Source organism: Alosa sapidissima, chromosome 20 (assembly GCF_018492685.1).
Source record: "Alosa sapidissima isolate fAloSap1 chromosome 20, fAloSap1.pri, whole genome shotgun sequence".
Taxonomy (NCBI): Eukaryota; Metazoa; Chordata; class Actinopteri; order Clupeiformes; family Clupeidae; genus Alosa; species Alosa sapidissima.
The window spans coordinates 13,819,624-13,843,253 of NC_055976.1; the positions used below are offsets into that span (position 1 = coordinate 13,819,624).

Sequence of the window (23,630 nt, forward strand, 5' to 3'; positions counted from 1 at the left end):
GATGGCTGAGGCAAAGGAGCCCAATATGTACAAGAGGGGCAGCCGAGGTGGGTCACCCCCAGATGATGGTCCCTTCCCCACCTCCACTGCTCTGCTGCTGGCCAGCCTGGACTTCCTGGTGTCAAACCACTGGTCTGGGGTTAGGTTTTTTTTTTGTGGTTGGAAATGGAGTGGGTGGGAGTTAAAGCCTGACCCTGGATCAGTGGTTTGTGGACAGGAAGTGACCCAGGTCATGTTGTTGGCCACAGACATCCTGTCGTACCCCATCGCAAGAAAAAAGAAATCAATACTCACAGTTTGTCAAGGGGAAGGTTGAAGTAGTAGTCATGCACATACACTCAAATGCACATACACTCAAACACACACACACACACACACACACACACACACACACACACACACACACAGACACAGACACACACACTCTCTGATACACACAGAAACGGTCTGTCTTACACTGCACTGTACATACAAACAATTACACAGATGCTTGCATAAACAAGCACAAACAGAAAGAAAGAAGAAACATGGCATAAACTCATGCACATACAAGAACAGTATGTACTTTGTGTATATAAAGCAAATGAGATGAATTTCAATACTGGCCTTGAGTCAGCACTGATTCCTCCATTTCTTTATTACATTTTGTTTTAGTTTTGCATTATGCTTGGCTTTATGTGCAATTTGAACCATTGTGTGTCATGTTGTACCTGGTTGTGTGAAAAGGAAGACTAAATCATAGCCTACCGTGTGTTTGCATGACGGCGAATGATAGAGAAAAGGCGTGTTTTTTTTTTGGATAAAGAGGCACAAAATGTTTACTCTAGAGATTGATGAACTATAACGGCTCTTGGAATCCTTGGGGAATTTACATGGCCTCTCATCTGTCTGTAATAACTTTGCGAAACTTACCGTCAGTCAAGGTGAATTATCTTACGCTGATCTCTGATTGGTTCTCGCTCACAGTATGAAGTCCTGTAATAACCTGTTCAGTTTATTCCTCTCTATCATCACACAAAATTCCACCGGGGCTTCTCTGTAGCGAAGCTGATTGCATAAACTGTGCTCAACATGACTCTAATTTATGCTCGATGCACAGCAACAAGGTTTCATCCGAGGCCGCAACCTCGGTTTAGAACTCCTACAGCTGCGCTGTATTATGTAAATCTCTAGTGCAAAAAAGCCCAAAAAAACATCCTGCAGGGTTCATCTGAGGCTAATCGTAGCTGATCATGTGCACACGCAGGCTGTCGTGCGTAGCAATGTTAGCGTTAGCCACTTTAGTGTTAGCGACATTAGCGAGCATAACTTATTTAATCTGTACTGCCAGCTAAGGCAGCCCTGTTCGGTAAGGGCCAATTTGATTTATTTATTATTGTCTTTTTATTTTTTGTTTGGTCTACCATTTAGGACAGTATTGTTTATTTATTTATGAGATACTGTCCTAAGGCGGTGGGCTAGCAAACACTGCTAGGCCTAATCAAAGGTCCTTTTCACTTGGCCTGAGATGAAAGTGTGGGCTGCTGCATTGGAGTAAGCAGAAGAAAATACTGGCTACAGGCTTCTCCTCTGACTTCTACTGCCTTCATCTCTTCTTTATCACATCTCTTTCTCTTCTCTCTCTCTCTCTCTCTCTTCAGCTCTTTTTTCTCTCTCTCTATCTCTCTCTCTTCAGCTCTTTTTTCCTGGTCTGAAACCTAATTCTTTCACCCTAAAAAGCTGACAGATCCCGTCTTTTCAAACCCTGGTCCCTGATCCTCACCCTCCATCTTTCTGTTTTGGGTTTAGCAGCACATATATAGATATATATTTTTTTCCTACCCCATCTTTGTCTCCGCCACTTCCGATGTGGCTTTTAGCCGCCTGGATCTCTTACACCAGCTGTAATTTCACTGCTCACTTTAAGAATGGGGGGGGGGCGGGGGGGGGGGGGGTGGTGGAAATAAATGCCATAAAGTCATTAGCAGAGTAACCTCTCATTAGGGCTTCTGCTAGGATATGGGTTATCATTCAGGACAGCCGTGCGGCACACATCTCACCGAATGAGGAGAAGCCGCTGCTGAAATCGGCTTGCAGAGCTCTCGGCGCCGATGATAAGAAATGGATTGTGCTTCAGTAATCGGCACAGGGGGACCTGTTATGTCAGACCAGCAATTATTCAGAAGATTGCATCCATATTGTGGGGGGGATATGTATGTGTGTGTGGAGTGGGGGGTGGTGAGGGGGCTGTTGGGTGAAGAAGGAAATGCCTTCTGCCTCTTTTCGTTCAACTGGTAAGAGCATCGTTTTAGCTAAACTAAATGGGCTGTGGTGAAAACAAGGACGCTTCAGTTTAACAGCAGTTGTCTTTGAAAGAAATGAAAGATTTTTATGTAATAAAATGAATTATATGATGAATCTAAAGTTAACTAATAAAGACACCCTCTCGAACAGCGGCCGCCGGTTTCCCTCAGGCATGTATCACTGTTAGTCTGACAGACTGACAGACTTTCACACCGACACAGAATTCATTGTTTGTAGGAAGAAGTGTGTCTGACCCTAAATTATCTACAGGAATAAATAGTTAATGACGCTGGATGACTCATCAGTGGTCTTTGAGTCTTTATGTTATGTGTGGGACTTGTTATGTGTCTGATGCGTTGGAAGTATTTGTCAGCATACACTGAGAATAATGAAAAACCACATCAAAATATTTAGGTTGGATACAGCAACAGTAATCCAAAACATGGATGAGAGGTTATTTCTAGGCTTCATTGAGATTTTTTGGATTGAAAAGATGGTACGAAGGACTTTTCTTTTTTTCTTTGTTCTACCTCTTTGTACTGTTTTCCTGCTCTTCACTATCTGTCTGTCTGTCTGTCCTCAGTCGCTCCGCTCCGTCTCTTTCCTCTCATCAGACCGTCTCATGAATGAAGCTGAGGGGAGAGCCAGTCCAGTCCAGTCCAGCCTGAGCCTGACCTCCCCCTGAGGACGGCAGGCTTTAGGTGGAGCTGAGAGTATCTCTCCTCCTCCTCTTCCTGCTCCATCAATTAAAAACAGGCTCCTACTCAGGACCCTCCACCACATGCACCACCTCCCTCTCAGGCCTCAGTATGTTTCACTACAGATCAGTGGCACCCAGCGCATGCTCATCATGCTAATGTGTCTACAGCAAGGGAGATTAAGATGGACTTGTTTTTAATGAGTGTCATAGACATTAGGATGGATGAGTTTTAAGATTTTAGGTAGATGTGAAACTGAAAAGGGCTCACAAGATCTCAGAAATCCCTTTTTCAACACAGATAAATCTCAAATACTGAAAGTGAGTGTCTGAGTGCGGAAAGTTGGGTAAGACTTTGAGGAAATTTTTTTTTTTTCCTGGGGTCAAGTTGGGTAAGACTAACTCCTTAAATCGTCAATCCTTGCGCTGCTATTTTGTTTTATCTCCTCTCCTCTCGCATGCTTAGACTCGGACACCTCGCTGCTGCGTTACCTTAGCGACGACAAGATCCTGGTGATCCAGGAGGAGGGGGAGCCGGGGCGGGAGTGCAAACGCGACACCAGCCGCCGCTCACGCAAGAAGAGCAAGACTCCCAGCAGCCCCAGCTTTCCCATCAGCCCCTCGCTGCTGGCGTCCAACGTGCGCCTGGACGCACAACCGCCCGAGGGCTTGCCCTTCCCCCTGTCCGAGAACAACACCATGCCCTTCTACCACGTGAGTCTGTGCCCGCACTACTCTCAGCAGGACACGGCTACTTGCACTTCACCATTCAGCACACTAACTTACACTTACTCTGTGCAGCATGTTTAAGGGGCAGCCGTGGCCTACTGGCTTTGGACTTGTAAGTGGAGGGTTGCCGGTTCGAACCCCGACCAGTAGGCACGGCTGAAGTGCCCTTGAGCAAGGCACCTAACCCCTCACTGCTCCCCGAGCGCCGCTGTTGTTGCAGGCAGCTCACTGCACCGGGATTAGTGTGTGCTTCACCTCACTGTGTGTTCACTATGTGCTGAGTGTGTTTCACTAATTCACGGATTGGGATAAATGCAGAGACCAAATTTCCCTCACAGGATCAAAAGAGTATATATACTTATACTTGTACTTATATACATTCAGCATACTTACTGTATTCACTTACTCTGTGCTGCATACATTCAGCATACTTACTGTATTCACATACTCTGTGCAGCATGTACCCTTTACCATTCAGCATACTTACTCGCACACTCACTTACCATTCATCATGCAGCGTACTTCCTGACTCACCCACTCTTACTCTACGCAGCTTTAGAGACCCTGCACATATTTGGTTCATGATTGTTTGTTTCACCTCTTGAAATATGACATAATTTTAACGCAGGAGTTAGTCATTTCTCTCTCTCTCTCTCTCTCCTTCTCTCTCTTCTTTCTGTATCATTTTCCTCTTTCCCTTTACCCTCCCCCTTTCATACAACCATATTGAACTCCAGGATGACAATTTTTTGACAGTCCCCCAACCCCCCCCCCCCCCCCCCCCCCCTGGAATTCATACAGATGTTTTATACAGCATCAGATTGCACCACATCCAAGTGTCAAAGTTAGCCTGAAATGATGGGAACTTGGGTTGAGCTTTCCTGTTAGAAGTACTCATCATTGGTGTGTTAATTGCAGGGCTCTTTTCAGTGAAATGGAATAGTCATTCAGTGAGCCATCCTGGCATCCACTTGACACACACCTGAAATTGTCAGCAGTAATGTATGAGTCACCGATACATAATTAAATTGTCATAACAATTATATTTGCTAGTACATTTCCAAAGAGGGGATATTTTTCAGTGACACTGAGGTTTCTCTCCTCAAACAACCACGTAGAAGTTCCAATATCAGACATCTCCAGGTATTTCACTTTCTGCTTTTGGAAATGGTCTATTTCGGGTAGGGTACACTCAGTGCTTCTGCGGGGCCTTTGGTTGTTTTTTTTCTAGCATGTACAGAGTCCATGGAGGTGGACTGAGGTCAGCTTCACAGGGCACATCTCCCCACTCTGTGAAAACCATGCTGGGCCGAGATGGTCCTTTGGAAATGGGAACTCGTGCAGCTCCAGCAGTCCTGCAGCACTCTCTCTCTCTTTCTCTCTCTCTCTTTCTCTCTCTCTCTCTCTCTCTCTTGTGAGTACAGGGCCATTCTTTCTCTTCCATTGCCAAGATTTCTCCAGGCTAGCCTTTAGCAAGGTCTGTCAAAAAAATGTCAGTTGAACTTTGCGAGTGCGTTTTCTGTGGACTCCATCCCGGTAATTTGTGTTGCTTTTTCCCAGCGATGGAAAAGGGGTTGCAGAGGGGCAAGTTATTTATCTGATGAATTTCACTCATTTGAACTTCCACTGGCTACCCTTTTTTGCACTGAGATTTCTTATCATCTGGTATTAGATCAGGGGACACTGGAAAAACCTGCTGGAGGTGACATGCTGTCCAAAAGAGATGGCCAATGTGTGTGTTTGTGTGTGTGTGTGTGTGTGTGTGTGTGTGTGTGTGTGTGTGTGTGTGTGTGTGTGTGTGTGTGTGTGTGTGTGTACTGGAGCATGTGTGAGTCTCTCTCTGGGTCTGCTGATTGAGGCACGTGCTGTCTGCCTGAGTTCTTTTTCATGCTGGAGTTAGCCTTCTCTCTCACACACTCTCTATCCATCACTCGGTCCCCTTCCTCTCCTGTCATCCCTTAATTTTTTCATGCAGGAGCTATCCTTCTTTTTGTGTGTGTGTGTGTGTGTGTGTCTCTCTCTCTCTTCTCAGTCGTTCATTCTCTTGTAGTTTCCCTCTCCACACACAACACATGTCTGATCCTTTCCTCTGATCCATACTCTTCCCTGTATCATTTATTCTCTCTTTTCACATCTACATGTTCTTAGTCTTTCTGTTTCTTTCCTTTCATCTTATGTTTCTTTCTTTCTTCCTTTGTTTTTCTCCATCTTACCTGCCCCCCCCCCCCCTTTTTCATCCATCTTGCTCCTTTTCCTTGTCCCTCTCTCCCTCCATCTCTCCATCTTCCTTGTTCCCATTCTCTCCCTCTCTTTCCATCTGTCTCTCTCTCTGCCTCCATCTCTCTCTCTCTCTTTCTCTCTCTTTTTCTCTCTCTCCCTTTGTTTTCTGCACTCCTGTCTCTCTCTCTGACCCACAAACGATGATGTCAGATGGGGTTAGAGCGAGTCCAGAGAGGGGCCCGGGGCTCCCAGACCCATCTGCTGCTCCACACACACACACACACACACACACACACACACACACACACACACACACACACACACACACACACAATACGGACACATTTTTACATTAAAACAGAACAGACACACACACTCATACTTACAACAAACACACAGGCCCAGGCACAGACACATGCACACACACACTCACACACACACACAGACTCCTACGCACTTACAAAAACATAACAAAAAACACTCACACATGCACACACACACACACAAGCCAGTTAGCACAGTGTGTGTCTAGAGATGGGGGTCACTGACACACCGTGGGGTGGGTGCTGTGGCGGTGGGATCCAGCAGGGGCACGTTCGCTCCAGGACGGGGCTTGTTCAATCCGCCATGGGGTGTGCAGCACACACACACGCACAGACAGGGACACTGCTGTTTGTCAGGCCAAAGTGTGTAGGACACAGGGGGGCGTGCTGCTGAGAGCCTCACACAGAGGATGCATCAGAAGAGGGTCCCCAGAGACGAGAGAGAGAGAGAGAGAGAGAGAGAGAGAGAGAGAGGAAGGGAGGGAGGGAGAGAGAGACATATTTGTTAGGGTGTACACTGCAAACGTAAGAAAGAGAGAGAGAGAGAGAGAGAAAGAGAGAGAGAGAGAGAGAGAGAGAGAGAGAGAGAGAGAGAGAGAAAGGGAGGGAGGGAGGGAGGGAGAGACATATTTGTTAGTGTGTACACTGCAAACGTGAGAGAGAGAAAGCCCGACTGGACATGCATCTGTCACCTACACACACAACACAGACAGACAACATAATGCAGGGGTGAGAGGGTGAGAGGAAAAAGTTGATGAAAAAGCACTGAATTATAGAATGTGTGAGAGAGAGAGAGAGAGAGAGAGTACACATGAGACTGAGACAGGCAGAGATGAAAAGTGTGTGGGAAAAAAGTTGGATAAGCGGGAGTATTGGTGAGAGAAAAGACAGAGTAGTGCTGGAGAGGGAGAGAGGGAGAGAGAGAGAGAGAGAAGAAATGGTGAGAAAAAAGGGATGGAAAGAGAGAAGGGGGGAAAGAGAGAAGCCTGGGGCAAAGAGGAATCAGATCACGCATGGATCCAGAGGATGCCAGTGGTGCTGAGGAGAGGGAGAGACTCGAGATGAGACTCTGTAATGAAAGTAATGTCAAAACACATCGCTGTCAGACACAGACACACACACACACACACACACACACACACACACACACACACACACACACACACACACACACACACGTGTGCGTGCACTCCCAAGCATATTCACATCAACACATATGCTCACACACACAGGCACAGACACTAGCATATTCACATCCACATATGGACACACAAACACACCCTCACACATTAGCATATTTACATACACACACATACACACACACACACACACACACACACACACATACACACACACACACAGAAGGGGAGAAACACACACACACACACACACACACAAGGAGAAACACAAACACACATGCCTACTGTACACACACACACACACACATACATACACACACACACACACAGAAGGAGAAACACACACACACATGCATACACACAGAGAGAGAAAGACTCACATACAGCGCCACATGTAGAGCTACACAATCAGTGTAAATGTGTGAGTTGTGTGTGAGGTGTGAGGTGTCATGGTGAGTTAATGAAGGCCGGCGGGCTCGAGATGTGCAGACAGGCTGGGAGGTGATGAAGGTGCCTTGGGGTTGTGAGAGCAGACAGCAGACACACACACACACACACACACACTCACTCACACAGGCATGCCAGGACACCACTGTCCTCACACACGCACACACACACACACACACACACACACACACACACACACACACACACACACACACACACACACACACACACACACACACACACACACACAGCCAAAGCCACACACATACACAGAAATGCCAGGACACCACTGCACTCACATAGCTACATACACACAGCCACACACACACAACAACACACACACAACCACACACACACACACACACACACACACACACACACACACACACACACACATTGGTCTTTAGGGTACATGGTGTGGTTTAAGTCAGTGGTTTTCAAAGTGGGGGCCGGGGCCCCCTGGGGGGCCGCAAGGGGGTGCCAGGGGGGCCTCAGCAAATGGGAGGAAAAATAAAAGCAACAAATAAATACATTTGAAAAGTTTAAAATATACCTATTACTATGAGGATTGTTATACAATGGCATTATAATAATGTGACGCATATCTGAACATTATATTTCCCATTATAATGACTTGGAATAATAGTAGAGCGATAGCTCTCATATAGCAGAAAGCCCCAAATACATTTTTTTCACACTGTATGCTCCATCACAAAGTGCTTGTGGCTAAAATAATTATTAGGATTAGCTTAATGTATTTTTACATTTGCCGTAGTATTGTCAATGGGTTTAATAACACATCAAAGGGGTCCTTGGCCAGAACCTATGGTATTTGGGGGGCCTTGTCGTGGAAAAGTTTGGGAACCCCTGGTTTAAGTGAACAGCAGCACTGCGTATACTCAGTCAATACCTGCAGCACTCCAGCCTCAGAGCTGAAGTATCCCCACCCCCAGGGTGGTTTCCTCTCGCAGTCTCCATGCCTGGCTCTCCTCAGCACACATGTGAGTGGTCAGTCTCCATGCCTGGCTCTCCTCAGCACCCATGTGAGCGGTTAGTCAGACATTCGCTTTTACCCAGAGTGCCCCTCTCCATGAATCCAGATACTGGGTCAAGAGGCTGTCAGACAGACAGTCGGTCACCTCTTTTAAAGTTTGTTTATACGTTTTTATTTTTGGTGACCTTTGAGAGAGACAGGAAGTGAAACTGAGAGAGAGAGAGATTGGGAGTGAAGGACCCGCGGGACCCCTCGGACACTTGGGCCTGTGCATGATTGGGACACTCCCACCAGTGCCACAGCTCTGACAGACTACAGACTGCCCAGTCTCCCTCACCCAGGCATTCTCTCTCCTGGTCCAAAAACTCAGGACCGTAGAAAGTCAGTTTCATCTGTCTGACACACTCTGGCTCGTTACACTGGGCCGGCACCTTCACAGTGAGGCCTAACGGCCATAAACAGTTCCCACTGGCTCTCCTAACGAGGGCGGGATAGCTGTCCGAAGTCTAACAGATCACACAAGCCGGGGCGACAGAGTCTGGTGACTCACTCAGGTGAAGAGAGAGAGAGAGAGAGAGAGAGAGAGAGAGAGAGAGAGAGAGAGAGAGAGAGAGAGAGAGAGAGAAGGAATCATTTGTGCTGCAGGCGATGAAGTGAACCTGGGAACCCCATCAAATCCTTTTTATTGCATTGTGTTGAAGGAGAGGCGATTGTCAGAGACGGAGCAGAATTAGATTATGAGCACTGATGCTGATGAATAGAGGCTGCCACAGGACCACTGTGACATCACTCTTCCTCTCCTCTCCTCTCCTCTCCTCTCTCTCTATCTATCTCTCTTGATCCCTCTCTCTGTCTCTCCCTTTTTTAATCAGTCTCTCTCTCATTCACCTGTACATTTATTAATACCTTGGCACAGGATTTGACATTGTGTTTGTGCCAAAGCATCAACAGCTGAAGCACCACATGCGAGTGAGAAGTGATAACTAACAAATAGAGAGAGAAACAGCGAACGGCACAGTGTGTGAAAATCGCCATTACGGTGCTAACTGACGCAGCTGGACGGCAACCACCACTCTTGTGTGTGCGCAATTATTCATACAGTCTATGGCTATGGATTGTGTTGCCACTACTTTACAGCTGAGTGCTGCAGCCACAGAAGCCGTGTCCAGCTTTTGCTGCAGTAAAGGCCTGCTAGTGCAACCGAGAGAGCCGGTGTGCTTTACTGTGACAGCAGATTGGATCCCACCACATCAGCACTCGTAAACCGCACATCAAATTACACAGTTGACCTTGCTCCCCTCAACCGCCTCTCGCTCTCATAAAAGTGCATGTGTGTTTTTTATATTTTATTAACCTCTCTTACTTGTCCCCTCTTCTCTTTTTTATTTTCTATTTCGTTCTTTCTCTCTCTCTCTCTCTCTCTCTCTCTCTCTCTCTTTTTCCCCTCTACAGCAGCAGAGAGCTGGGGACACACTACGAGTTGAAACAACAGACACGTGAGTTCAGGTTTCACACACGCACACACACGCACACACACACACACACACACACACACACACACACACACACACACACACACACACACACACACACACCACTTATTGGCTCCTTTGTTGCCATCACTCAACCCAAGTGTGTTACCATAGTGATGAACTTTCACAAACTCTACAAGGGCACAAGTGCATATTAACACACACACACACGCACACACGCGCACACGCACGCACACATTGTCACTGTTTATTTTTGGAACTCTACAGAGTACGATAATACAATATCTGATTTTCTAGAAGCTTCTGCCCCAGATCCAATTATTGATTACCACAGAGATATGACTAACTATCATCTGCCACCAGCATAATAATATAATGAAATATAATGATCCCCCGGGCCACCCCAGACTGCTGCTATTTCCCCACGGATGCGTGGGTTTGTTGTGCTGTCAGTCACTGATGATTCTGCACCATTCATCTGTAGTATTCTTACAGAGGTTCTCTCTCTCTCTCTCTCTCTCCCTCTGTCTCTCTCTCTCTCTCAGCAGGTACAGTGTCTCTGCGATCGAGAGACAAACAGGGTCATCAGGCAGAAAGGTCAGTGATGGAACAGTTGAGTACCACGGACACATCACTAACCAACATGTGTATTCACCTGCATACACACACACACACACACAAAGACACACACACACTATACAACAAGCTGAAATAAATGATCTGTCTTTCTTCATCCCCCTTAGTCTTTTCACTACACCTCCTTGAGAACGAAAACCAAAAAGAGGTCTAAAGGTGGGTCTCTCTATATACCAGTCACACTCCCATTACATCCAGATATTGTACATGCATCCTGTATCTCCACATCATTCTGCACACAACACACTACCTGTATGTTATAGAGGTTTAGGTTATGAATTTCTAACAATGGTGTACAGACCATATGAGTCTTTATGTCTGGGGGAACTTATGAACCGCTATTTTTGATATTGCATGCAAAGGGTTGATGCTAGGCTAGGCCTTCCTTAAACTTTATAAATGCACTACCATTCACCCATGCTGTTTTCTAAGTCTGCAGTGTCAGCTAGAGCTTCACCCTGACAAAGCATTAGCTTCCAATATAAATGTTAGACCAAACTGACCCCATGGTTTCCATAGATATATATAACAATGTATTATTAGAGGGCATGAAAATGCACTCTACTGTTATCCGATTTCTTCTTCTTATTTTTCTTCTACGTATTTGTGCGTTTAATTCAGCTTCAACCGTTTGACGTAGAAACTTCGTTCAAACTGTGTTGTGTAGGTCTTACTTAGGTGACTTCAGCTATGTATTTTTCAACTTTGTACTTTATACTTTTTTAACTATTAATTAAAAACTACTAAAAATTTCCCCATAGACTTAACATTGGCGATTATGACATCACAGTAGAACTTAGAATCCTATGAAAATCACTTAGAATCCTATGCCAAGTGTTCCGGCCACCTCCAGCAACTGTCTGTCTCAGGCTTTAAAGGTAAGATTTGTAGGATTGTTACCGAACGTTCTTTTGGCCAAAATCAAAACACTGGTGAACGTTCTCAAGACTACCAGACGCGAGCCTCTTCTGGGTTGCCAGATGTAATGAAGACTTAGCTAACGTTAGTTGACCTGCAGCTGCTTTAACGTTTCTCCAACCATGACCCAGCTACACATTACGGAAACAGTGAAAACAAAAAATACCTCTCTAACCAACGTAACATATTTAGCTGAAGTTAGCGATGCAGATGAAGTTTAGCATAGGCTACCTGTTGTGGAGAAATATGGCCAGCTCTGCGTTAGACTTGATATTCTTCGTTTGACGAAGACGTCACCATCTCAGGAAGCTCCTCCGATGTCCACTTAATTTGTTTCTTGTTTTAATTTTGGAAATTTGCCTGCCTCTTGTAGGCGTTCATGACTACAACTGACAGCTGTTGACAGTTGGCCTTTGCTAATTTGGCAACCCAAATAGGAGGACGCGCTAGCCCATTATTAATACGCTATTCTAGAATTAATCGTTCAAAACATAAACGAAAATTCCAAGAGATTCCGCCCCGTAACTGATTTTTTTTCATGGGTTTTACGGGGTTTCACGGGTTAGAGTAATGTTGTCAAATAAGCCATGAACAGGTATGATAAGGGATCAGATTCCAAAAATAATTCAGTGGAAATGCATGGATTCCAGTTGCTGCTACTGGAAGAAACTGAAATCCATGCATTTCCACTGAATTATTTTTGGAATCTGATCCCTTATCATACCTGTTCATTCTTACTCGTTGCTCGACTTATCGTGACTAAATTCAAGATGGCTGCAAACGCTAAACTTCGTGAAGATACTGTCTGTATAAATCGTCTTGTAAGTAAACTACCAGTGCTTTTTCAAAGTTCTCAATGTCTCGTTTTAAATGTCAGGGCCCTCGGAAGTCTACCAATGAAGTGTGGAGATACATTGAGCCTCGTAAATGGGTGTAGATTTGTTTTAACAGTGATTTATTTGCATGGCTAGCCCGATGCCGAAGCACCACTATTGAAAAAGCTGTTGGTAGCATCGGCTAACTAGCGCCAGATTTTGGAGTGCAGGGGACAAGCCGAGATGGGCTATGAGACATACGTTCACACTCGGTATCATGTTTCAATACACTTTAGGTCAATATCACACCGGAATTCTCCTTTAAAACCTAGCAACCAACATTAACTTAGCAACCAGCATAGCAACCAGCATAACTACTCTAGCAACAGTCAGTTGTCATCAACTTTGACTCCAGTCAACTGTTTCCTCTGCCCACAACTGTTTCAAAGTAAAACTCCTCACTACAATAATTCCATTTTAAATAATTTAACCATTTTAACTATCCAACTATTTAACTGTTCAGCCTTTCAAACAGTCAGTTGTCATCAACTATGACTCCCCCCAACTGTTTCCTCTGCCCACAACTTCAACTTCAAAATAAGTCCTCAATACAATAATTTGCTATAAAATAATTTAACTATTTAAACTATTTAACTATTTAACTGTTCGGCCATTCCAACTGTAAGCTGTCATCAATTATGGCTCCCCGCCAGTTTTTTTCTCTATCTGACCTCCATCTTTTTACTTAGATTATATTTTAGACAATATTCAACAATATTTCATTCAGCAGCCATTTTTGCATTTTCATGCACTCGTAATTCCCTGGAATTACATTTTCTAGTTATTAATAATGTACTAAGGACATGGCACCTGCTTCATGCTTTACTGTATATGGGCCTTAAAGCACAGCATTGTGCAGACTGCACATGATTGAAAGCACATTTTACCTGGCACAGGAGAACTGTTGTGTAAGCTGCGCTATTTTTAACTCATGCATATACATTTATGGGAAGGTTGAGGAAAAAGTGGGAGTATCATGCTCAAACACGGGAGGAGAAAAACCATTGAGTGTTAAAAACCATTGATTACGTGTATGTACGAATGCAGCACACAGCTGTTTTGTAGTGAAAAATAGGTGTCCAGGTATCCAGATTGTGGTGAGGTGCATCAAGAGGAGAAACTTTTAGAAACAACAGAAACAGTATTCAGAGCACAAGTTATGCTTCTTTGAAACACGTTAAAAGCTACTTTTACTTTTTTTTTTATGTTTTAATGTGTTACTTTCACTTTTCACATCCGCCCAATTCCCTGCTAGATTAGAGTGTTTTTTACATGGAGTAGAAATACTACCCTGCATGATCTTGCTGTTTGTTGACCTCTTTTGATCATGTATTGTATTTTTTCACGATCGCTAAACTTTTGATTAATTTTATTGTTGTCATCAGCTGTCAGTAAATTCCATGTGATACAGTATGTCAAAGCACCGCGTGGGCTTTTTGTGGTCTAGTAAAGATGCTAATTACACTTCCTCTATGCGCCTGCCCCTATATACTGGCCAGTGCTAGCGCTGAGTGAAAGTCTCTGGTCTGGTCGTGATGTTCCCTCCACAATGGCCTTCGCCGCCTTACAGAATTTAGATGAAAGATTTCCTCAGATTAATATGAGTGCGAGTAGAGAGCCTACCGTACTGTACTGCACACACACACACACACACACACACACACACACACACACACCACACACACACACACACACACACAGTGATGCATTGGAGGATTATGGCGATCCCTTGCATGATAGAGAAAGCCTCCCCCATTTCCTCAAGGTCACTGTAATCCGCTAGTTGTTCTTGGCGCAGGCAGGGTCCTTGGCGTGTCAGATATCACAGTTAATGCGCTCTGTCCTTTGATTGCATTCACCTGACCTTGAAGTTTGAAAATCTCGATAAAGACTTCTCTTCCATTGAGGTAATGGGATGGGGGTTGAGTATGGTAATTCACTCACATATATTTGCACACAAATGAACCTCACTGGAGCGGTCACTAATGGCTTGTGCTAAGAGTGGGGAGATTAGATGAGAATGCTCAGGGATCAGATGGAGCGCTGAGGACTTTTAATGGCCACAAAGGGTGGCCATACTTATCTACAATGGGAAGTACCTTTCTACCAAAACATTCTCTGAACACAAACATACACACACACACACACACACACACACACACACACACACACACAAACACACAAACAAAAACACATCAATACAATCCCTGTTGCTTTCCTTCAGAAGTTTGTCTTTGACTGTCTAGAGCTCACAGTAACATAATATAAAGGGCCAACAATGGCAAAAGGGTTTACAGGAGAAGTAAACTATGTGGCTGGTCTTTAACAGATGTTTAACTACACATGCTTAAACTTGGATGTACTCCATATGTCTGATTATTTCTCTAGTAGTTGATGGAGTGTCTGTCTCTTTCTCCTGCTGTCGTAAAGAACCTTTGAAAGCCGAGAGAAGCACAATCCAAATGAAGTTGGACTTGAGTTTGACCTGGTCTGCCCTGTCCTTCCCCAGGTTCCCTGACCAGCGGGAGTCGCCGGAGGATCTCCTGTAAGGACCTGGGCCACGGCGACTGCGAGGGCTGGCTGTGGAAGAAGAAAGACGCCAAAGGCTACTTCACGCAGAAGTGGAAAAAGTACTGGTTCATCCTCAAGGACTCGTGCCTCTACTGGTACCAGAACCAGAACGTAAGCAGCCTTGCAGCCTCTTTAGTGCACATGAGGAACCCTAACTGAACATAAGCAGCCTTGCAGCATCTTTAGTGCACATGAGGAACCCTAACCGTAACCCTCCAGCCGTATTAGTCCTTACACTATGAGTACAATCAATCACTCAGCCAAGGACCCAGTGTGAGTTATTTCATTTTGGCACAGTGCACCAACCAGGTAGTGACCGCACCAGTCCAGGAAATGTCTTTAGAGGTAAAGGGGGAGATATTAAAAGTTTTGCAAAGCTAATTAAAAAATCATTTGTTGGGCAGATTGTATTAGATAGATTAATACTCTCGGTTCCTCTCTGGCTAGCAGTTTAGCATTCTCTGTGTGTGTGTGTGTGTGTGTGTGTGTGTGTGTGAGTGTGTGTGTGTGTGTGTGAGTGTGAGTGAGTGAGTGTGTGTGTGTGTGTGTGTGTGTGTGTGTGTGTGTGTGTGTGTGTTTGTGTGTGTGTGTGTGTGTGTGTGTGTGTGTGTGTGTAAGTGTGTAAGTGTGTGTGTCATCGTCATGGACCTTATTAAAGTGCTGTCCTTCTGTTGTGGTGAGTAGATGAGACAGCGCTGCAATAAGGAAGGAGACACATTAGTGTGCCCTTGTTTTGGTGCGGTGGAATGCAGAGTGGCTGCTGCAGAGGCAGCAAGTGTATCAGCCTGCTTGTCAAATGATCGGGGGTGACATCACGGAGAGAGAGCAGATCATGGTGACGAAGCTGGGTGATGAGTCATGACTAACAGCCAACCCTCTCCATCATCACCCTCTCTCCTCTCTCCTCTCTCTCCCTCTCTCTCTCTCTCTCTCTCCCTTTAGGACGAGAAAGCAGAGGGCTTCATCAGTCTCCCAGAGTTCAGAATAGACAGAGCCATCGAGTGCAGGCGGAAATTGTAAGTGTCCTTCAGGCATTTCTTGAATGCCAACCCTCCCCTTCTCCTCCTGTTCTCCTCCTCTCCCCCCTTCTCTCTCTCTCTCTCTCTCTCTCTCTCTCTCTCTCTCTCTCTTCCTGTCTTTCTCTCTTCCATTGTTCCTCTTCCTCCTCTTTGTCTCTGTCTCATCTGCTCTGCCCTCTGGGTACCAGCAGCAACATGCGTCACGCCTGGGAAGCGGCGCGGGAGGAGAGAATCAGAAGATGACAGAGGAAAGGAAGGGAAGCATCAAATCAGGCTATGGGGGCTGTGGGTCACGCTGATGGATACACACCTGTCTGTCTCCGGGGTCAGAGGAAAGATGATAGCAAGGGACAAGGCAGGCAACGCAACGCGTCCTCTCTGGATATCGCCCTACAAAACGCTCACACACATACACACACAAACACACGTACACATGTAGACACGTACACACACACACACACACACACACACACACACACGCCCTAACTAAATCCGACCTCCAGGCCTGACGCCTTGTGAGCCGTTGCTAATGAGCTGCGTGCTTCACAAGTCTATAAATAGCCGCTGAAACTGAGGCCTGTTTCCCCCTCCATCCCCATCTCCCTCTCTTCTCTGGGCTCTCTCTGTCTCTCTCTCTCTCTGTCTCTCTCTCTCTCTCTGTCTTTGTCTCACCAGAGGGGCTGGCCTGCATCCGGGGCTTGATGTACGGGGTGTCTGGCCCTGGGACGCCATGGGCAGGAAGGAGGAGGGGGAGGGGGAGGGAGGATGTGCCCTCTGCTGGAGGCTGGGACTAGAGCTGAGAAGGCTGAGGGGGTCTTCCACTGCCGGCTTCTCTTTCCCCTCTGTCAGCAGAAGCAGGCCAGCTCCTGTGTGTCCTCTGTCTCCTATAGCCGCGCTGGGACTCACAGACAGCCACAGGCCATTGGCCAAGGCCAACGCACACGTAATGACTGTACACACATAGACAGCGTTGTAAACGTTTTCAGTATACAGTGATGCATTTCTGTTATCCACACACGAAATTCGGGAAAAATGGCTAGAGGTGTTCAGCAGAGCGTTTTGTTTTTTTCACGGATTTGTTGCTGAGGGAGGTGAGCACTCTGGAATGCACCCAAGGTCTATGTGCAGAGCCGAGGGACTGAGGGGTCTCTCCCCACCCACTCCTCTTACACCCCCTCTTGTCAGCAGAGACAGAGATGGTACTGGCCAAGTCCAGCACACGCAATGACTGTAACAGAGACAGCGTTGATGGCAGGGCATCATGCAGTTACATCAGAGACTTTTTAATGAGGAGACACAGCACTCAAAGAATCTCCCGTAGAAATGTGTGAGGTTAGTTCGTAATGGAAACATGGCTGTCGTTTACACATATTCCACCCCTTCCAAAGGAAAAAGTTGACATGAATATAACCGTGCTAATCATGTGTGTTGTGAATCCATCGTGCCAATCATGTATTGTGATCTCGCAGCTGGAGCGTGGTTGGTGTCATGAAGCCTTGCGCATGCGCAGTTCTGGCCAAGATAGATGCCCGATAAGTGCCCAAAATGCGTTGCAATATGGCCGCCGAGTGGAGGGACTTGCCTGAAAGGACTTTGTTTACAGTACATTCTGAGAGAATGGCCATATTGGCAAATGTGGAACCAGAGTATGTGAGGGAAGTGCTTTGTGGAGCCTGATTCTGGGTAGTAAATAGAAAATAGGCCAGGTTCGCCCCAAAACTGACCATATTTGGTCAGTTTTGACCACTCAGTGGCTCCACTGAGTATATGTTACCTATTATTTTTTTATAGTCAATGGCCACACACTAATATAAGCACTAAAACTAGCAAGTTTCATGATCAGGAAAAAAAATGTGATAACATCTTGCTCACAAGTCTCACAAGTCTCGATCGCACTTTGAAACTGACATAACTTATGGACTAAGCTCTCATCGGAGGTAAGGGGCCGATGATGCAGTGCTAGCTGCTGTGACCTTTTTGCTAATAGCTAGCCTTGCACAAGCACTATCTCCCGTCTCAACTTTCACTTTCACTGTCCCTTTCTCCTCTTCTTTCTCCTTCTGTCTTCTCTCCTAGCGCTTTCAAAGCCTGCCACCCTAAAATCAAGAGTTTCTTCTTTGCCACTGACTGTTTGGAAGAAATGAACAGGTAAGGCATTTTGTCTTTTTTTTGCACCATTGTCCTTTTAACACAAGCATCCATGCTATCAAAATCCAGATTAAGCCCACAACTGAAAATCCAAAAGTTGCTTGTGTGGGTGTCTGCTGTTACGAATTCACCATGACGACTATCAGTTTTGTTGTCCTGGAATAGTTCATTGATTATTGTATATCATTTCATGGATAGTTTCTGGATATTTCGTTTTTAACCACTCAGAGAGCTGAAACGTTTTAACCACTCAGAGAGCTGAAACGTTTTAACCACTCAGAGAGCTGAAACGTTTTAACCACTCACAGAGCTGAAACGTTTTAACCACTCAGAGAGCTGAAACGTTTTAACCACTCAGAGAGCTGAAACGTTTTAACCACTCAGAGAGCTGAAACGTTTTAACCACTCAGAGAGCTGAAACGTTGTGCATGTACACGTGCAGAGAAAGCACAGATGCTGGAACGTGCCCTCTGACTTTCTATTGTGTTAGTCTAGGGAAGAGTAGGACCAAGCTAGGTCATTAAAATGTGCATGAATGTAAAGCAAGTTTACACACACACACACAACACACACACACACACACACACACACACACACACACACACACACACACACACACATACACACACACACAAACACTCACAAACACACACACACACACATACAAAGCTATCACACACACACGCGCACACACACACACACACACACACACACACACACACACACACACACACACACACACACACACACACAAACACTCACAAACACACACACACACACATACAAAGCTATCACACACACACGCGCACACACACACACACACACACACACACACACACACACACACACACAGATAGAGAGAGAGAGAGAGCACAATTCTGCGTTCTACAAACACACACACACAGAGAAAGAAAGACCTGCATTCACACCAAACATCGCTCTTAAATCCTCCCTATGAATAAGTGATGTATGTTTCTCTTTCTTTGCTGCTGGAGGAATAACACCAACCTTAAGTGCATTCTGGCCCATGCCCTCGCTTTTCCAGTCTAACGTTATGGCTTTATGACTTTTTTTTCTGAGAGAAAAAGAGGGCTTGGCTCCCCTCGACATGAAGTACAGTGTGCAACCTGTCAAATGCTGGGTCAGCTTTTATTCAGTGGCCTGACTCACTGGCAGTTATCCTTTTTGAATAGGGGTGAAGGCCCTACTATAACATTACGCTTGTGTGTGTGTGTGTGGGTATTTGTTTGTGTGTGTGCATCCTTGATGTGTGTCAGTGTGTGTTTTGAGAGAATTACTCAGCAAAAGATGCGTCCGTATGACCAGGAGAGTGCTGACTGTCAGGTCATGACCTCTGGCTCATCGGTTGATTGGCTGTATTGACTCCTCATGAACACGCACGGAGGAAGAAAAAGGCCCCTGCAAAACAGCCCAAGGGAAGGAACTGTGCCTTAATGTTGCTTAAGACAACAGAACACCAAAAAACACAAGCCCTCAGGCCCCATGCATCAGCACTAAGTTGTGGAATGGAGAGGAGAGCGATAAATATGTATGAATATGGAGATGAGGCACACCAAAAATGAAGTCAGTACAATTACAGAACTCCCCAGAGTGGTGACGTCACTTGTTTCTTGAGGGAGAGTGTGGTTAGCACGTACACACACACACACACACACGCACACACGCACACACACACACACACACTACCCTACTGTGGTGTGCCCCAGTGTGTGTGTGTGTGTGTGTGTGTGTGTGTGTGCGTGCGTGCGTGCGAGTTTGTTTGTGTGTGTGTATGTGTGTGTGTGTGTGTGTGTGTGTGCAGTACAGTACGGTAGGCTCTCCACTCGCACTCATATTAAATGTGTGTGTGTGTGTGTGTGTGTGTGTGTTTGTGTGTGCATGGCGTTTCTGTATTAGCTTAAATTTGCTTAACTTCCTTAGGCACACAAAATATTTGATAGGAAAAAAAATATTTCACATGTAAAGCATATCGTCCACAACATTTGCCATGATTTGGTAAAATAAACTTACTTTGATGGCTGTTACAGAAAGGCTTAAGGGGCCAAGGTGGTTAATGTGTCTATTTTTGAGATCATGCTGCAGCTCTCTAGATTAAACATTTTTAAAAATGTAGCACAGGTCAACCTGTGTGAAAACTCTTAGTGTCATGTGTGGTAGGCTCACAGTGGCACTAGAGAGGATTAGTTTGTCAGGCTCTCTGGTGCCGCCATCTGTGTGTGTCAGAGACAGCTCAGAAGCTCTGTATGTGAGAGTGTGACATAAAGGAAAAAGTTGACATGTGAACATGACATGTGAACATGTGTATGACATTTTTAAAACATTTGGAGAAAAAGAAAAAAAAAATATTGTGACAAAAAGTATTTCTGTGTAGTCCATACTAAGGGACACAAAGTAAGCAGGAAAGTAGTGCTTTGGATCCAACAGCAGCTACAACATCAGCAGTTGAAAACATGGCAGACATTTCCAGAGGGCAGGGATGGTCTTTTCTGTTTTCACACCAGCGTAGATTATCAACTGGGAAAGTTTTGCATTCTGTCGTACATCAAAGCGAGGGAAAGGACCATGTGTTCCTGTTTACATAAGATAGAGAACCCATGAAGATGCCAGGAAAGCAGCTCATCACAGCGGTAATGTAAAATAGTTACAGTATGTCACGCAGCTGTAACGAGTTGGAACAGCTTCAGTGAGAGAGAGAGAGAGTGAGAGTGAAAGAGAGAGAGAGAGTGAAAGAGAGAGTGAAAGAGAGAGAGAGGTCCGTTTCTTCACGGTTTTGAGGTCCGTTTCAGTTGGGACGAGCCACACCTGCTTCCTGGGCCAGTTAGATTTGGGAGCGGGTGACGCAGATCCAGTGACGTACGTTCGTATTGACAGGCAAAATACACTTCCTGCCAATGTTGCCCTTGTCCGGGAACAGAAAACACCTCTGAGACCAAAGTGCCTTTTTGACTGTGTGTGTGTGTGTGTGTGTGTGTAAGAGAGAGAGAGAGAGTAAGGGAGAGATAGACATAGACAGTGTGTGTGAGTGCATCTGTGTGTGTGTGTGTGTGTGTGTGTGTGTGTGTGTGTGTGTGTGTGTGTGAGAGAGAGTGTATTCGCTATTGTTAGCCATGCCCTCATTATTCGCTGGCCTGAGGGACAAGCGTGTGACGCTGGTGTGTGAACTCGTTTGTCCCTCGTTTGGTCTTTTTCTTTCTTTCTTCTTTCTTTCGATCTTTCTTTCCCTCTGCCCTTCCTCATGCCCAATCTGGCTGGTGCTTCAGACCTGAGCTGGGACATCAAGGGGGGTTTGAGGGGGTGGGTACAGATGCCCCTATTTATTCCTATCTCTCTCTCTCTCTCTCTCTCTCTCTCTCTCTCTCTCTCTCTCTCACTCTCTCTATCTATCTATCTATCTCTCACTCGATCACTCACTTCACCAGAAAAGATGGCTGAGCTAAATTTATCCCAAACGTCACTTCAGAAGGAGGAGAGATGGACGTAAATGATTTAGTTCTGAATCCGTCCTCCTTCTCTTGTGCTCTCTCTTTCTCTCACTCTTCCCTTCTCTCTATCCTCCATCCTTTCATCCTACATTTCTAAATCTTTTGCTGTTCCTCTTTGTTGCAAATAGAACATAAGGCTCAGCTTCAGATAAGGAAAGAAAGAGAGAGGGGGATAGAGAGTAAAAGAGAGAGAAAGAGAAGAGCATGAAAAATAGATTGTGATTAAGAATTCATGCAAAAGAAGGGATATGCCAGAAACACCATTCCCTGGCCCTTCTGTTTTTTTTAAGAGGGACAGAAGGAAAGAAAGAGAGAGAGAGAGAGAGAGAGTTGATTGTGATCATTAATTCACAGTGAGAGAGGGGAAATATTAGACTTGAATCTCAATGTGTGTGTGTGTGTGTGTGTGTGTGTGTGTGTGTTTGTGTGTGTGTGTGTGTGTGTGTCACAGTGGGCCTCTGTGGCCAGGCAGGGGATTTCAGATGACATGCATGGATGCATTTCTACCAACTGTGCTTGTATGCCAAAGGAAACATCCTGGCGCTGCTGGCGTGTAGTCGCCGTGCCAACAGCCTTTTCCCAGAGACACAGCAGCAGCAGCAGCAGCAGCAGCAGCAGCGCTGTAGTTCAGGCCAAAAAGGCCTCACAATACGTATTGTTCTACAGGGAGTCTTTCTCTTATATTGGTTTGGGAGCATTTTAGGGAGAGAGAGAGAGAGAGAGAGAGAGAGAGATGGTGAGGGGAGAGGAGGGGAGGGATGTGGGAGGGGGGGTGGACAACCCAAATGTCTCTACTTGAGCAGAAAAAATGCCATTTTGCGAGTGCTTTCCGTTGCTTTTGTGTGGTCTGTGGAGCCCAGAGCGTTTCTGGCTCTTAATGGTGAGACGGTCAAAGAGGAAGACAGAACTGTCTCGCCTCCACATAGAGGAAAGACAGGAAGCCCAGAGAAATGGCAGACAGACAGACAGAAACTGACAATACAAAGGACCAAATCAAATGGTCCCATGTACAGATTACACAGAACATACACTCCTTATATCAGTACATACTTATACTGTACATGATACAAAACATTCACACTAGATTTGATCCTCAACTATTTAAATCAGTCTGATCAATCTGAATGTGCCTCACGTCTGGATACATCAGCGACTGCACTGAGGAGAGAAAGGACACTGTATGAGTTCATGGAGGATTACTGTGAGGGCATGGTGCCTGAGGACACAACCCTGTTACATGAGCTCTGTCTGTCTGTCTGTCTGTCTGTCTGGTGGAGAGAACATGGGGGTGAGAGGAGGTGGCATGCCCTCCCTGATGCCTGTACTCTCTTCTCCTCTTCTCTTCTCTTCTCTTCTTTTATCTTCTCTTTTCTCCTCACCTCTTCTCTTCTCTCCTCTTTTCTCCTCTCCTTTCCTGTTCAAGACTGCGTTGTTGAGGCAAAATAGTGTGCAAGAGAACCTGTCTTGTTTGTAATGTATGTGTTTCCTGAAACAGTAGTGTTAATTGCACCTACCAATATTTATTTTACTTTCACATGGGCTGTGTCATTAACATTTCCTGAATGTTTCAACATGTATGGTTCTTTTATGAAAGATAAGATAAATACATTACATTTAAGTGCCTTCCAAGATACC

General features: G+C 45.5%; 1 protein-coding gene across 3 annotated transcripts in view; it reads left to right on the forward strand.

The window, feature by feature from the left end:
- LOC121694765 (connector enhancer of kinase suppressor of ras 2-like) overlaps nucleotides 1-23,630 on the forward strand; it is a 93,245-nt gene that overhangs the window by 64,458 nt on the left and 5,157 nt on the right. For 2 of the 3 annotated variants that reach the window (XM_042075093.1, XM_042075095.1), the window contains 8 exons: nucleotides 1-47; nucleotides 3,447-3,694; nucleotides 10,285-10,328; nucleotides 10,871-10,937; nucleotides 11,069-11,117; nucleotides 15,264-15,436; nucleotides 16,268-16,341; nucleotides 18,421-18,492. The exon at nucleotides 1-47 is cut by the window's left edge and continues 40 nt beyond it. In XM_042075093.1, the coding sequence (XP_041931027.1) occupies nucleotides 1-47; nucleotides 3,447-3,694; nucleotides 10,285-10,328; nucleotides 10,871-10,937; nucleotides 11,069-11,117; nucleotides 15,264-15,436; nucleotides 16,268-16,341; nucleotides 18,421-18,492 (774 nt within the window). The remainder of the gene's footprint in view (nucleotides 48-3,446; nucleotides 3,695-10,284; nucleotides 10,329-10,870; nucleotides 10,938-11,068; nucleotides 11,118-15,263; nucleotides 15,437-16,267; nucleotides 16,342-18,420; nucleotides 18,493-23,630) is intronic. The other variant, XM_042075094.1, reaches the window with a different exon arrangement.